We start from the raw sequence: 15,630 nt of genomic DNA on the forward strand, positions 1-15,630 counted from the left end.
AATCTCATAGCATGCAAGCAAGGACAAGTATGCTAAATGAGCAAGTGGGATTAGAGCTCCCGCCTAGCTCTAAGCAGTCCTGTTAGTAAAAAAAAATGAAGAGATACATTTATATAAATGAAGAGATTACAATTGTACAAAAATTCCCTCTAGAAATAGACAAAATAGTCTAAATTTACAATTTCACAAAAGCTTCCCCTTCTTTCTCTTCATGGGACTGATGATTAAGCTCTCATTTATACCTGATCCTGTAACATTCCATGTGGGAAATTTAAATATTAGAAGCATTACACTATCTGATTCAAAAACTTGAGATGACAAGCAGCAAGCTCAGCTTGGAGTCTCAGCAATAGTGTAGACAGGGATCTGCCAGTATTTTGTATTCTTCTTCGGATCATCAGTTAAACTGAGGTCGGTCTCATCTTCCTTGAAAGTCTTAATGAATGTCTTTGCACCATCCATGATTAGTCTCTCAATCATGAACAGATGATAGTTATTCTCAACAACAGGATCCAAGATGTTGCTAAAGTTTGATGAGTATGCCAATTTGTACCTGTCAACATACAAAAGCATTTTCAAGCTGATCAAATAAAATATTTGGATCCTTAAAATCCAGTACCAAAAGAACATGTATCCTGCTTGGAATTCAGGGCTTTTTTATCAAACTTTTTACTACAACCTCACTATATTTAAAAAGATATAGTTTTTCTTGGAAAAAAAACATGATATATGATATAAATATATAATTAGGAAAAAAATGTATAAAACTTTACAAAATTTGTTTTTATCACATTAATATCACAATCAAAACAGAGTATCTTCAAAAAGTGTTATTTTGATATGTTCACCTCTTTTGGTATAACATTGGTTTGAAAATATTTCAATTTTATTGCACTGCAATATTTCCAAAATATCAGCAATATTTGTGACCATGCCATGGACTCACTCAGGAGTCAGGTCTCCACTAAGCTGTGGCAGTCCTCTGGTTAAGTTCATCCAAATTAGAAACCCACTAGAATAAAAAGATCATTGTTTCTGAAAATTTATATAAGAAAACCTGAATCACCACAGATAATTTGGTTAAAATAGAGGAAACAGTAATGCAGAGAGGATTAGTAAATAAAAAGGATAGCCATCATGGGTTCAGAAAAATGAATTGAATTCTGGTCTCGAGTTGTGCTGTCAGGCCATGTCCCAAACTGAGTTGTGAAACTACTCCCAGTAACATACTCAGATAGCAAAATTATCCTAGTTTACCAGTCATGGTTTCAAACATTGAAAAGTATACAGATAACATTCTCCAGTTGCAATTTAAATGGGAGAAAATGTGCAGTTGTAAATTCTTCCAGATCAGAGTAAAATTTTAAAGAACAAACAACATTAAGAATTCCATGCTAACAACCAAATAGCTACCTGACAGAAAGTGGCGAGAAGAACCCAGGTGTCCTCTCATTTGAAGCAATAAAAATTGTCCGACCAGGAGGAATCCATTTTGCAATTCTTATGACCATGGCTTCAGGACGGGTATCCCTGTCAAGATGAGGATGAAGAGACCTATCCACTCCAAACCTGTCTTTCCTGGTCTTGATTTTATCACCTCGACGCACATGAATGGCATCATAATCACCAAGAATAGTTTTAATCTGTCACAAAGCAAAAAAAAATCGACAAAGCATTATCTAAAAATGACAAAAAATGGCTGCCGAACATGATTCTAAACAGTCAACTTAGCCAAAATTCTAGCAGCTTATTTTGCTTCATTGTCAAGTAAAGATATATTGATAATGCTGCATTTCTACATGATGATATAATGAGCTGAACTGAACTAGTATACATTGTATGTTATAATTAAATGATGAATATAAGAATTTCTTGCACTTGTAAAGACTTAACCAGTTGCCATCTATATTCCTTTCCCACACTTTCTGTCCTGTCTGCCCCTCACCCCAACTGAAAAAGGGCTATAGTTCCTTCCATGAAATGAAATGATCTACTGTTTCAACAGAAAACTTTGCTTGAAGTTGAGGCACGTGCCCACCTTGATCCGCAGGGCACTGGTGACCCGTGCCCGACCCAAAGGTCACCCGACCCTCCCCTTCCCCAAATCTCTCTCTCTCTCTCTCTCTCTCTCTCTCTCTCTCTCTCTCTCTCTCTCTCTCTCTCTCTCTCTCTCTCTCTCTCCGTGACGCCACCAAGCCCTTCCTTTCTTCCGCCGCCCACCAACACCACCTTTGCCAGCCTCCTCCTCCTTCTGCGGCTGCCCCGAATGATTTTTTCCGACAGGCAATCTCGTTTCCTTTATGAGGCTCACCACTTCTCCATCTTAGCTTCACCTTTGTTCTTCTCAATGGAAAGCTAGAATCTCTCACCGGACCGCTAAGACCCACAAGGCAAAGGACCACCCATCTCGAGTAATTTCTTGATTTCCCTTTTTTTGCACACAAATTGGTGGAATTTTAGGGTGTGTTTGGATAAACTCTCTCTCTCTCTCTCTCTCTCAACTTTGCCGGATTGCGTTTGGCCATCCGACAATGACTTTTTGGTGCACGGCCATGGCCCTTATGGATGAGACGCTAAGTCTCCTTCTTTCAAAACTTTTTTTTTTCTCAAAATGCTTGATAGGTTTTTTTTTTTTTTCAATTAGCATAATGTATTGTTAGGGTTTAGGTTTTTGATGTAGTTTTTTCTTTCTTTGAAAAATACTATGGATGTTTAGTTAAGGTTTTAGGGTTTTTTGTGTTTTTTTTTTCAATTAGCATGAGGCATGAGAAATCAATGCTTGATTTTGGTTATAATATTAGGGATTTTTTTCCAATTAGCTTAAATATATGAGTTTTTTAGGACTTTGGGTATGGATTTGGGTTTTTCCAAATGACATGAATATTTATGTAATTAGGGTTTTAGGGTCTTTTTGTGCTAAATTATTATTAAGCATGATTTCATTAATAAATGCTTAGTTTTGGTTATCAAACTCTTAAATCTTTGATTTTTGTTAGGATTTAAGTTTTTTATTTTGATTTTGGATTTTTGTTAGGTTTTTATTTTAATTTGGAGTTTTGCAACAACAACAACAACAACTACGCCTTCATCCCAAAACAATTGGGGTCGGCGATATGAACCAAAAAAGAAAATCATTCTGGGTCTTCCACATGAATCCTTCTCCTCCAATCATTTCTATCCAATGCCATGTCATCGATGAGGTTCAAAGCATTCATATCCTTTCCTATCATCTCCATCCAAGTCTTCCTAGGCCTACCCCGACCTCTTTTAACTAATATATTTTCCCATTTCTCCATCCTTCTAACTGGAGCATCATTAGGCCTTCGCCGAATATGTCCAAACCACCGTAAATGATTCTCTCTCATCTTATTTTCAATGGGTGCAATGCCAACCTTCTTACGTATCTCCTCATTTCGAATCTTATCTTTTATTGTATTTCCACACATCCATCTAAGCATACGCATCTCAGCTACACTCATTTTTTGAATATGATGTCTCTTGGCAGCCCAACATTCCGTACCATATAAGAAAGCGGGCCTAATAGTCGTCCTATAAAACTTTTCCTTCAACCGCAATGGCATTCTACGATCGCACAACACTCCAGTTGCACTTTTCCATTTCATCCACCCAACCTTTATCCTATGATTTACATCTCCATCAATTTCTCCATACTTTTGAATAATAGATCTCAAATATTTGAAACAATCATCCACCGGTATTTCTTGCTCACCAAGCTTCACTACACTCCCATCACTACTTCATTGCTTACTAAACCGACATTTCATATATTCTGTCTTACTCTTACTCAACTTAAAACCTCTTGCCTCCAATGTCTGTCTCCATAATTCTAACTTAGCATTAACCCCAGCTCTAGACTCATCAATCAAAACAATATCATCAGCAAACAATATACACCACGACACATTTTCTTGAATTGATCTCGTAAGCTCATCCATCACTATAGCAAATAGGAAAGGGCTTAAAGAAGATCCTTGATGTAAACCAACCGTTATAGGAAAATTGGTTGTCACGCCTCCACAAGTGCGGACATTGGTTACTACTCCTTCATACATATCCTTAATTATACTAATGTACTTGAGAGAAACACCTTTCTTCATCATTGTCCACCAGAGAACGTCCCTAGGTACTCTATCGTATGCCTTCTCCAAATCAATAAAAACCATATGCAAATCTTTGTTCCTCTCTCTATTTCTCTCAATAAGTTGTCTAAGAAGATATATAGCTTCCATAGTTGATCTTCCAGGCATAAAACCAAATTGATTCTTCGATATCATGACAACCTTCCTCAACCTAGACTCAATCACCCTCTCCCAAAGTTTCATAGTATGACTCATGAGTTTTATACCACGATAGTTTGTGCAATCTTGTATATCACTCTTATTCTTATATAGAGGCACCAAAGTACTCTTCCTCCACTCATTAGGCATCTTAATTTGGAGTTTTGCATTTCATTTAAATTAGCATATTTATGAATTAAGTTTGTTAGGATTTAGGGTTTTTAGAATGACATAAATGTTTAGTTTATGGTTCTGGGTTTTTTTTGTGTTTTTTAATTACCATTAAGCATGAATCAATGTGTGATTTGATTTTGGTTAGAATATTAGGGTTTTTTATTAATTAACATAAATGCATAGTTTTTGATGTTTGTTGAAATATGGGTTTTGGTTTGTTTTTTTAGAATGACATAATATTTAGTTATTGTTTTAAGGGTTTTCTGTGTTTTTTTTTAATTACCATTAGGCATGAACCATGAATATTGTGTGATTTGATTTTAGTTAGAATATTATTGTTTTCCTATCAATAAGAATAAATGCATAATTTATGATGTTTGTAGTCATTTGGGTTTTGATTTGGTTTTCTTAGAATGACATAAGTTTTAGGGTTTTTCTGTGTTTTTTTTTTTAATTATCATTAGGCATGAATCTATGAATATTGTGTGATTTGATTTCGGTTAGAATATTAGGGGCTTTTGTTATCAATTGGCATAAATGCATAATTTATGATGTTTGTAGGAAATAAGCTTTTCATTTATTTTTTCTAGAATAACATAAACTTTTAGTTATGGTTTTTGGGTTTTTTGTGCTTTTTTTTTAAATTACCATTAGGCATGAACCCATGAATATTGTGTGATTTGATTTTGGTTAGAATATTACCGTTTTTATCAATTAGCATACATGCATAATCTCTTATGTTTGTAGGAATTACGATTTTGATTTGGTTTTTTTAGAATGACATAAATGTTTAGTGATGGTTTTAGGGTTTTTTGTGTTTTTTTTTTTTCTAATTACCATTAGGCATGAATTCATAAATATTGCTTAATTTGATTTTGGTTAGAATATGAAGTTTTTTTTATCAGTTAGAGTTTTGATTTTTTTTAATGACATGAATTAGTATAGTTTATTAGTAATTACTTTTTTTTACTGTGTTTGTGCCCACCCTAATTTAGATTCCCGGCTCCACCCCAGGCTTAAACAATGTAAGGTCTGCCGATTCAATGAATATATATATATATATATATATATATATATATATATATATATATATATATATATGTATGTATATGTATATATATAAAAGCTGCTTTGGCCACTTGAATAAGAGCCATAATTAGGTGATATTTAGAACAAATGGTGAGGTACCTTTAATCTGTGATAGGGCAGCAAAGTTTATTTTTCTTCTTCCTTGGTTATCTCGAGATCTTCATGATAACAAAATTAAATACTTAGGAATTTGGATTGGTTCTAAGGAATCCATGAAAGTTGATATTTTCTGCTGACCATGTTTGCCTCTGTATTCATGAAAGAAACCTGAAACAGTTTTACTTTTCCCTTCTATTTATGTGTTTTCCCAAGAATTTTCCGGAAGAAGATGCAACAAAATTAAACAAATTCATTCCCTTTGTAGCTATGGAAAAACTATTGTTATATGTAATCATGCCCATGCCAATGCACAATTTCAGTGGCAATACTGCACAATCATTTGCTTTATATTCCAGTGTTTAGTAACCAAGTACCATACCATGGTTGATAGCTAAAGAGTTCCATGACCTAACAGAGAGTAAATAGGCAGGCCTCCATACAAAGTTATCCAAGGGTAGCAGGTGCCTAAAGGCCCAAACCTGTTGTGGAAGGACATCCTGCAAACTAATTCGGAATTACTTGCACCAGCCAAGGACAGACGAGGGTTAGAATAATCTAGCCAATATATGATCCTAAAAGCATGCCTTAGAGATACCCAAAAAGCTCGTGACAATAAAATAGGTCTAGAGCGCTAATGTGCCAACAGGCCCAACACCAATTCATAAAATATAGCAACTGAGACTCAGAGGACACAGGAGGAAAGTTGATAGAAGCAGATGCTTCATGTGCATTAGAGAATTTAATTCTTCTAAGTTGTAGAAACAAAAAGCAAATGTCGTAACCAGCTTTCTGACCTGTCAAAGATAACTAGGCCATCAAATCATCCAGAGGTGCTCTTTCCATGGCATAGTGTGGTCTCAAAGGAGACACTTGTAAATAAACACCACAAGAAAAATTCCTTCTTATAGTTGCTAGGTGCAGAAAGAATAATAATTCCAAGGAACTAAAAAATGCAAATATTAAATAATCTAAAAATCTTCTTTCAGCCAAATATGAACTAAACAAGAGAGAGAGAGAGAGAGAAGAATTTGTCAGCAAGAGTTAACAGGTTATCCATTTTCAGTCATGGCTGCAATCCAAAACCAACACTAACCTACCATACAGGGTTCATATAGTTCAATTGGATCCTAGTCCAATATATGGGGCATAAACGCACCTTGATGTTGGGATCCAACTCAACTTTCATGTATAGACATGAATCACGCGTAAATTAACAACATAGAGGGCATCCAGTAGAAACAATATGCAGTAACAAAAAGCAAAGTATTGCACTAGCCGTTCACAGCATTCACAAGTGAAGATGGTACACAATCATAAGAAGATAGATTTCAAATGCTCATGGAGAAGGAACAAATATAACATGCCTGTTCAGCTGTATTTCTTAATTTCTTTGCTGCCATCGAAGGGAGGAAAGAATAGGGCAGCATGATTGCAGTACGGTTGGTTCTATCTTTGCATTCTGCAAACCTAGTAACATTCAATGATCAAAAGCTCACACAAAAACCAACCTAAAAAGCAGCTGTCTAATCAACTCACTTTTTGTTTCCAGTGTGAAGTATGCAATGAACTTGTCACCCTAAATTTTTTACTGTTTTTTCTCTATTATCAAATAACTAGAAATTTAAGGACCATAAAGATATATTTACCATGAAAGAGGGCTGGCAGTGCGATTAATTAGCACCAGAGTTGAATGCATTTTGTTGTCTCGCAGCTCCCCTCTGGTAATTCCTTTAACGTGGAGAACTCCCCTCTCACCTAGCTTCATACTTGTAGCTAAAACATGATGCCATGTTTTAGAATTGTCTAGGATGACAGGGATGGTCTTTGATATAAGGTCCATATCATACAAAGAGTCCATTGCACAGGAATTCCTTGCCCATCTACATTAAACCAAGTAATTTGAGGTCACACAGGAAAGGAAAAAAAGATAATGAAAACAGCCAGTATTTAGGAGATTTGTTGATGCATAAGAGATTTGATCAAAGGATAAACATAAAAAGAAAAAAGTTCCTGATAAAATCTTTCATTTTTTAACTGAGGAAGAGGAATCGTTAAAATTTCTTTAATTTGACAAATTATATGCTGAATTCATGCTAAAGAAAAAATCAGCACAATGAATTCATACTAGAGAAGAAATCACCACACAATTTACTAACTGCTGCAACAACAATCAGGTTCCATATATCAACATAAGCAAATCTAAACTAAAAAAAGAAAAATATGCTTGCTAAAATAAGAGTTTCCATAATTTTGTTTCTTGGATGTTCTAGAGCAAGGCAACAGCAAACCACACTTGATATAGCACTGGAATCACAGAACCAGCTTTCTTTATTTTTCCATGATAGGCAGTGTGGGAATTGAAATAGAGACCCCAGCCTTCTAAATGCAACTCTAAACTGCTGCAACATAGATCAGGTTCCACATTAACATAAGCAAATCTAAAATAAAAAAAGTGCTTGCCAATGAAAGAATTTCTTTCTTTTATGGCCTGTTTGCATGTCACGAAAAAGCGGGGTTTTCTGCAGATGCATAGGCACCCGTGCCATTTCCATGGGCCCGCTGGACCCCCCTTTCCACGGATTTAGTTCCCGTGGGGGGTGGTCCGATTCTTTTTTTGTAGAAGAAGGTGCCACAACACCTTCTTCCGTGACAAGCAAACACACCCTTAGTTTCTTAGATGCCTAGAGCATGCAAAGAGCAAAAGATAATTGATATATCATTGGAGTTGGACAACCATCTTTCTTCATTGTTCCATGCTATGCAAGCTGGGAATATCACCCAGTGGGATTTCAAACAGAGACCCCAGCCTAATTCTGTGTGATTGTGCTGGTCTAGATACCATATTTGACTGTCCATCATGGCATCATGTATACTCGTGGAAATAATTTTGTTACTGAGGCTCTGTTTGAAAGCCTTGCATTGGGATGGAAACTGGTGTTTCATGTTTGCCAAAATATGGTTTTGGAATTTGCATAATGTGGTGTTGAGGATGGAGTTGCCAAAGCATCCTCTTGTAAATGGTGTTGAAATGTGGTGCCGGGGCTGCCAACTCCATTCCCAGTGCAGTGTTTTGGCAGCACCAATGCTCCCAAACAGCAAAGAGCATGAGAGCACTAGGGAAAACTGCAACAGACCTCAGACTCAAGGCTCCCAAACAGAAACTAAGAAGCATACTCTATTCCATCCTTATGGATCACATCGTTGCTGACCAACACTACAAAATCAGTCACCATTTTGCTTCCTCTCATCAAGAATTACCACGATAAAAAAGTACTCATTTTGAAAGAATTAATCATGTTCTACGCTACACAAAAACACAAAAAGAAAGGGAATAAGAAACCAGAAAATGAATGCAATTTGAGTGGAAAGTTGAGGGCATGGTTACCTATCCTCCAAACTTGCATTAGTGGACTGGTGAAGAATGCCCTTCTTGTTGTGTATTGCATTAATGCACATTCTAGAGGGCATGACAAAGACCCTGAGGCCAAACAAAAGCAAAGTTACAAATCATCAAGTTGCCACGAACTCATCTTTCAAGTATTTCAGTTTTAGGGTAACTGCAATTTGCAACAGAAATGGATTTTCAACTCTACTATACATTCTTTTATATATGTACATATATATATATATATATATATATATATATAACGTTAAACTAATTGTATTTAACATAATTTACATTCAACTTTATTAAAATGACTAAAATACCCTTAAAAGATTGTTGTTTTTTAAAATGTATGATTACTTTTTTGCAATGTTGTCAGTATGGCATCGTCCCTGAATCGTTTTGGCGAAAGATTCAGCTGTATCGGCCGATACCGATACAAGTGAACCATTCTATATCAGCCACAAAATAATAATAAAATATTATGTGTCAATGTTAAAACCATTAAAATAATATTAAAATTAATTTTTAATATTTTTTGCATTTATTAAAAAATAGTCGATTCAGGGGTGAAGCATATCGATTTTCTGCCGATACAACGTGTGTCCATACTCACTGATATTGATAACATTGTTTTTTTGAGCATTATAGGTCTTTTGAATTTGAAGGAAAATAAAAAGTCAAACACCTTTTCCTAAAAAGTAACTTTAGGAATTTATCAAAGTTACTTTTTTGACCTGAAAAAGTAGTATTGCATTTTAAAAAATGCCAATAGTTTTAGGGCATTCTAATCATTTTAATAAGGTTGAATGCATCTACTGTGTCAAACACACAAATAGTTTAACATTAGATAAACCAATATATATATATATATATATATAAAATCTAGAACATTAAATAACACAGTTTTTCTAATTTGAGAAAAAATGTGATAAAATAAATAACTAGGAAGAAAAGCAGGTTTAGATGGCATCTGAGATCAGTCAAAACTTTTCCTGAAAAAATAAGCATGAAAGAGGTACACACGTTTGTTTACTGAAAGCTTCTCAAAATCTAAAAAATCTTGCTTCAGAAGCGTGAAATTATAGGGTTCTTCTACATCCCAAACTTTACGAGAGGTTCACTTCTAGAAAATGAAAAACTTGCTTTTCACAATATGCCGAACTTCCCTGTTGTCAAAAATAGACTTTTCACGTTAGACGGCCATACTTTCTTTCCCTCAAAATTCTAATTTTATTATAAATCCTATTATATTTGATTTGGTAAAACTGTTTAAATGATGCAACCAAGTAGGATCAAATATCACTTCCCACACGCTTCCATTGTCACTCCTTGCTTCCTTCCCCTTAATTCTTCCCAAACTAAGGCTCTAACTATGGTTGCTATCTTTGAGAAAAACAAAAAAAGAAGACCCAAACATTTTTTGACATACAAACAAAGACCCATTTTTCTAATTTAGAAAAAAAAAACGCAAAACCGAAATTAGAAACCATAAAAATGCAATAATATTTCAGCCGATAGGAAAAATCAATACGATACCCACAATCAAAAGAAACCCCACATAAGGCATAAATCCGCAAAATCAAAATCCGATACAATTTACAACTTGAAGAAAAATTAAAAATTAGCAGGCAACAAACAAATTTGAAAAAAGAAGAAAAGGTAGTAAGAAAAACAAGACGGCACCTTCGAAGAACCATTGCTTCCTCCAGAGCGCATCTGAGACTCGATTCCTGATGCCCCAACCCTTCACAAGACTCGCAATGCTTCCCGGGACAATCTATCCTGTCACCCCAATAGAGATAACCCTTCCATTCTCCTTCATTCCCCACAGATCTCACCGTCCCGACATACGATCTAGGAGTGGAATTCGAGCTCGAAAACGAGAAGAGAACGATGAGGAGGGTGGTGGAGATCGAGAGGATCAGGAGAAGGGAGTTGGGTCTCGGTCTGTTCTTCGGGATCCTGTGAATCGCCATCTGAACTGCAGAGGTTCGAGGAGAGACCGCTCTCTCTCTTTCTCTCTCTCTCTCTCTCTCCGTAACCAGGACTTGCAAATCGGGTCCAGACCCGAACAGAGAAAACTTTTTCAGCTGGTTGATGGGAAAGTTAACGGGTCTGATATTATCCGACGTCTGACCCGAATCTAAATCTGATTAGTCGGATCCAAGTAGGACCCATTAATAATCAGATCATGATTCAGTATTAGATTTTCCATCTGAATGAGTCTGACTAAGATCCGAATTTGACAAGAATCCGAATATGAATACGCGCAAATGTCAGATTTTAAGTTATTCGATCAATATCCGATTTTAGCTGATCTCATCCAACTCTAAGGCTCTGTTTGAGAGCTGGAGATGGGAGGGGAGATGGAATTTAATGGCTGTTTAATTAACATACCTTCACAGGTGTTTGAAAACTCTGGTTTGGGAGATGAGAATGGTGTTGAGAGCGAAGAAGAGGGTAGAGCAGATCAGGTGACCTGTCAACATCTTCACCGTCCAATGCTTCATCCCTACATTGTGGACGGTGAGGATGCCAAAACACTTTTCTAAAAGTGATTTGGCAGATAACTTGATCTGCTGTCTAGTGATGGGCCATTTAGCTCGCCAGAGTGGGCGCTACGGGCTGCCCAATATCCAAAAAAGCAACCAAGACAAAACTGAGTAAACCCAACATCTTAAGGTCTTTATATTTGCGCATAGGTGTCAATGAATCGGGTATGACTCAAACCCAATCCATACTAGGTCCAATTAATATATGGATCGAGTATGGTTTATGAAATCTCATACCAGAGTAGTATCGACGTAAGTTGCAATTAAGATCCACAAATTTCAATGTAAAAGATATAAAAAAATATTATTTTTCTGTGTATGGCTGGTTTTGGTTTATCTTATCTTAATGGGGCAGGGTATGTTTTTAAATTATGGTGGGTCCGGATCCAGTACCAACACCTTTTTTGAGGTGACAGAACACCTCTTAATTGAATCAGGATCAAGACCCACCTATTTTTGCCAGGGTCCTGTGTCAAGCTGAAGGCCTAGGTCGAATCCTGCTGACCCATGGGGCACGCCGTTGCTTTATCATGGTTAGGGCACATAAGGCTGGGTGGTCTTGTCCTCAACCCGGAGTTTTACCTTGTAGGGAGGCGGGGTCCATTAAGTGACCCGGTTCTTTGTGAGGGTTTTCCTTCCTCATACAAAAAAAAAATTTACCAAGGTTATGTGGTTATTGCCTAGATGTCAAATTTTAGGAGCAACATTGCATATTTCTACCTAGATGAAGGGGGTGTTAAATTTTACAAAGCCTAAAATAGATTATCAGTAGCAAAATACCGAAGAGATTTTCGATAAGGAGATTGACAGTCATTTGTGAATGAATAACTTGATCTCAACATTGGATTTCTCTGTATTAAAAAAGCAGAGACTAAGAGGTTTTTTAAGAAACTCTTTTTTATTTGTGGGGGATGTCCTGTTGGAAGGTGAGGCCTCCTACCCTTGAGTCATCACCAAACCACACATCGTCTTTTACTGCCCCACAGCCCCCTACCACACAAGCTCCAATTTTCAATCCATGTTCAACAAGCAGTTATACCTTGAGCATAGTTACCAGAAGCTTCTTATAAGCTCACTTTGGAAGCATGAAACAAAACCTTTACGAGGAACTTACAAAAAAACAAGTTTGCTTCTCCCGATATGAAAATGAACCTCCTTGATATTTTCAATGTTTTCAAAATTTCCAAAACTTAGGTTTTTATTATAAAATCTACGTATACAAGGAACATTATTGATAAGAGAACTTATTAAAAAAATTAAGTAGATTTTAACTCTCTTTATGCTATTTCCTACTCATTTCTATTGTTGTTTCGTACTCGCTTTCTCTTAAGCTTCCTAAATCATTCGCAGTTCAGGCTTCTAGGCATTCATTCAGCAATCACTTCTGGATTCATGCTTCACACCACCTTTTTTTTTCATGAAGGATGGGGAAACCACGGTGGGAACAGAGACCCAGTTGCGTTGGCTAAGCCTGCCATACTTACGGTCACTGTCCCGATGGTGAAAACCCATGGTGCGCCCACTGCTCCCAGGGAGTCGCTAGGCTTAGGCTGCGCAAAGGATTATCCCTTGCCCTAACCACCCACCTAGTGGCCAAGGGCCCCTCCACTGCACCAAACCTCTTGGGGTGTAATATCATGTATTTTCGTACTAAATCATTTTGAGATTTTTTGAAAATTTAGCTAAAGTATAGAAGAAAAATCGATAGATTCTTGATTTTAGGCTGATCTTTTGAGTCCGGGCTTGACCCAAGTCTCATTGTCAAGGCCTAAACGAACCACTCAAAACGTGAGAAAAAGTTTTATTTTTAACTTTAAAATTCAAGCAAAATTTGAGCGAAATTCAGATTTTTTTTGGTGAATTTTGGAAGCAAAATTCGAGTTATACATCGTAAAATACGTCTCAAAATTCTTAGCGTAAAATATTTTATTTTCCTTGATTCGGGTTACGGTTGACAAAAAATCATATTTTTTTAAAAATTGAGCAGTTTATCGATTCAGATCCGAATTTGATGAATTTAATCCAAATTAATATGAATTTTGACTCTATCCAAGACCCATATTAATTTGAATTAGATCCAGATCAAGACTTGTTTGGATTTTTGAAGATTGATTTGGATCTTGAATTTGAATTCAGACCCAAATCCATGCCCAACGATATTTTCAACTTTAAATTCATTAGATAGCTTTAAATTGGGATTATTTAGTGTTAAGAAGTCTTATATGTTATTAAAATAACCTTTGATTTTTTTTAAATATTTATTAATTAATAATTAATTAATTTCAATTTCGAAATTTGATTTAAGTCTTGGTTTAGAACTATAAGTAGAGTCCTTAAACCCATATAGAATCATTTAAGAAGTATCCTAGTTCAATAAAATAACTTTTGAAAGCTTCTAAGTATTTATTAATTAATTAATAATTAATTAATTACTTTTATTTAATTCCAAAATTTTAAATTGGCTTTGGTTTAGGACTCTTAAAAAAACCCTTAAACACTTATGGAAGCAACTAAGAAGGTTTTGGAAAGTCTATTAAAATGAAACTTTGAAAAGTCAACCTAAAAAGTTTTAAAATTTTGGAAAGTGAGAGAGTTTCAATTAGAGATTAGATCTAGTCCTCTCTAGAAGGGCTGGATGGATAAGAGGGGGTGTCACCCCCCTTTTCTCTATAAATAGCCTCAAAAAGAGAGAAAGAGAAGAAAAAAAAGAGAAAGCGAGGAAAAGAGGGAAGAATGAGGAAGTAGAGGAGAAGGAGATCGTTTTTCCTCAATCATCCGTCGTTTTCACTATCAAATCTATATTTCTTTTCGATCTTCACATAAGGTACGAGTATTTCTCTTGAATCGGGTGAGAAAAAGAGCATGAATTTGTATTACATGCAACATTTTAGCAAAAATCCTTAGAATAAGAGTAGATCTGAATATTTACTCTATTATAGGTTGATGTTTCTCATTTTCGAAGCTTATTTTGAGAAAAAAATTACTTGTGTTAATGTTTGTATTCGTGGATCTCTAAATCGGGACAGGTTTGCCATGTTTATAACATGTGCAAATCTGACCCAAATTTTGAGTATGAAAAATCATGAAATCTGGATGCAATAATAAGTATGTGCATAAAATTTTGTTAATGGATTTGGTAGTACATGCATGCATAATTGAAAATCTACATAAGCATCATTGTTACTTTATGAATCTATGCAAATCTCAGTGTGATTATGCATGTGAATGCATACTTAAAATATGATTTTATCCATGCATGCATAGCTGATTGTAAGTGTGCATATTTATGCACACGTGAGATGTAAAACTTTGTATGCATGCAGCCTGAACTTGAATATGCATATGCATGCATCATCGAACCTATACATGTATGCTTTTGAATGTTAAAAAGGAAAGAAAAAGAAATTAAGTTTGTTTTTTATTGTCTGTGTGCTGTCCTGAATGGCAATCCAGTCGATTGGGACTCCGTTGGGTGCAAGCCCGTCCCGGCCATGCTCAGCCAGTCGGCTGGGCAAAGGGAGGGACAAGTCTGGCAGCACTTGATAGGTGCTGACAGACTTATACCAGGCCCAACAGATTGGTTGGGCATGCGAGTCTTTTAAAAAAAAATTATAAACATATATATATAAATAAAATATAGACATGTTGGTTCTCTGGTGGGCTGGCTGTCAGGCTAGCCGAATCTGGCCTGACATGCCAGGCCCTGCCAGACGTGGTTGGGGTCTGGTCAGACTGAACCAGACCTAGCCTGGTGCTGACTGGGCACCTGGCAGCCCAACCGAGTGGCTCGGCTGGATTGGTACAGGCCTGGCAGATTCTTGCCAGGTCTGTCCAGGTCAGACCCAACTGAGTTGGTTCAACTGGGCCTTAGCCAAACCCCAACCGACCTAGTCGGTTGGGTGCTGGACTATGTTTTACAAAAAAAAAGGAGGATTTATAAAAGTAGGTGTGAAATTACACATATATGGTCGTGTGTTTGAAATTTCACCTCCTTTGGAACTAAATGCTCTGATTACTTGGCCTTAATACA

At 36.2% G+C, this 15,630-nt stretch overlaps 1 protein-coding gene across 1 annotated transcript; it reads right to left on the reverse strand.

Annotated features, from left to right (window-relative positions):
• Positions 1-82: 82 nt before the first annotated feature.
• LOC149819691 (uncharacterized) lies at positions 83-11,024 on the reverse strand. The gene is made up of 6 exons (XM_089983469.1): positions 10,732-11,024; positions 9,046-9,138; positions 7,307-7,540; positions 7,025-7,127; positions 1,414-1,643; positions 83-553 (listed from the first exon to the last, which is right to left on the reverse strand). Exons 1-6 carry the CDS (start codon positions 11,022-11,024, stop codon positions 331-333), a joined length of 1,176 nt encoding a protein of 391 aa, XP_089839595.1. The 3' UTR covers positions 83-330.
• Between the last annotated feature and the right edge of the window lie 4,606 nt (positions 11,025-15,630).

This window comes from Nuphar pumila, chromosome 12 (genome assembly GCF_984573655.1).
Source record: "Nuphar pumila chromosome 12, dmNupPumi1.hap1.1, whole genome shotgun sequence".
Taxonomy (NCBI): domain Eukaryota; kingdom Viridiplantae; phylum Streptophyta; class Magnoliopsida; order Nymphaeales; family Nymphaeaceae; genus Nuphar; species Nuphar pumila.

Coding starts and splice junctions, on each gene's coding strand:
- LOC149819691 (XM_089983469.1), bottom strand. CDS start 11,024: ATGGCGATTCACAGGATCCCGAAGAACAGACCGAGACCCAACTCCCTT. Junction 9,139..10,731: donor GAAGCAATGGTTCTTCGAAG/GTGCCGTCTTGT, acceptor GTTTGGCCTCAG/GGTCTTTGTCATGCCCTCTA. Junction 7,541..9,045: donor AATGCAAGTTTGGAGGATAG/GTAACCATGCCC, acceptor GGTTTAATGTAG/ATGGGCAAGGAATTCCTGTG.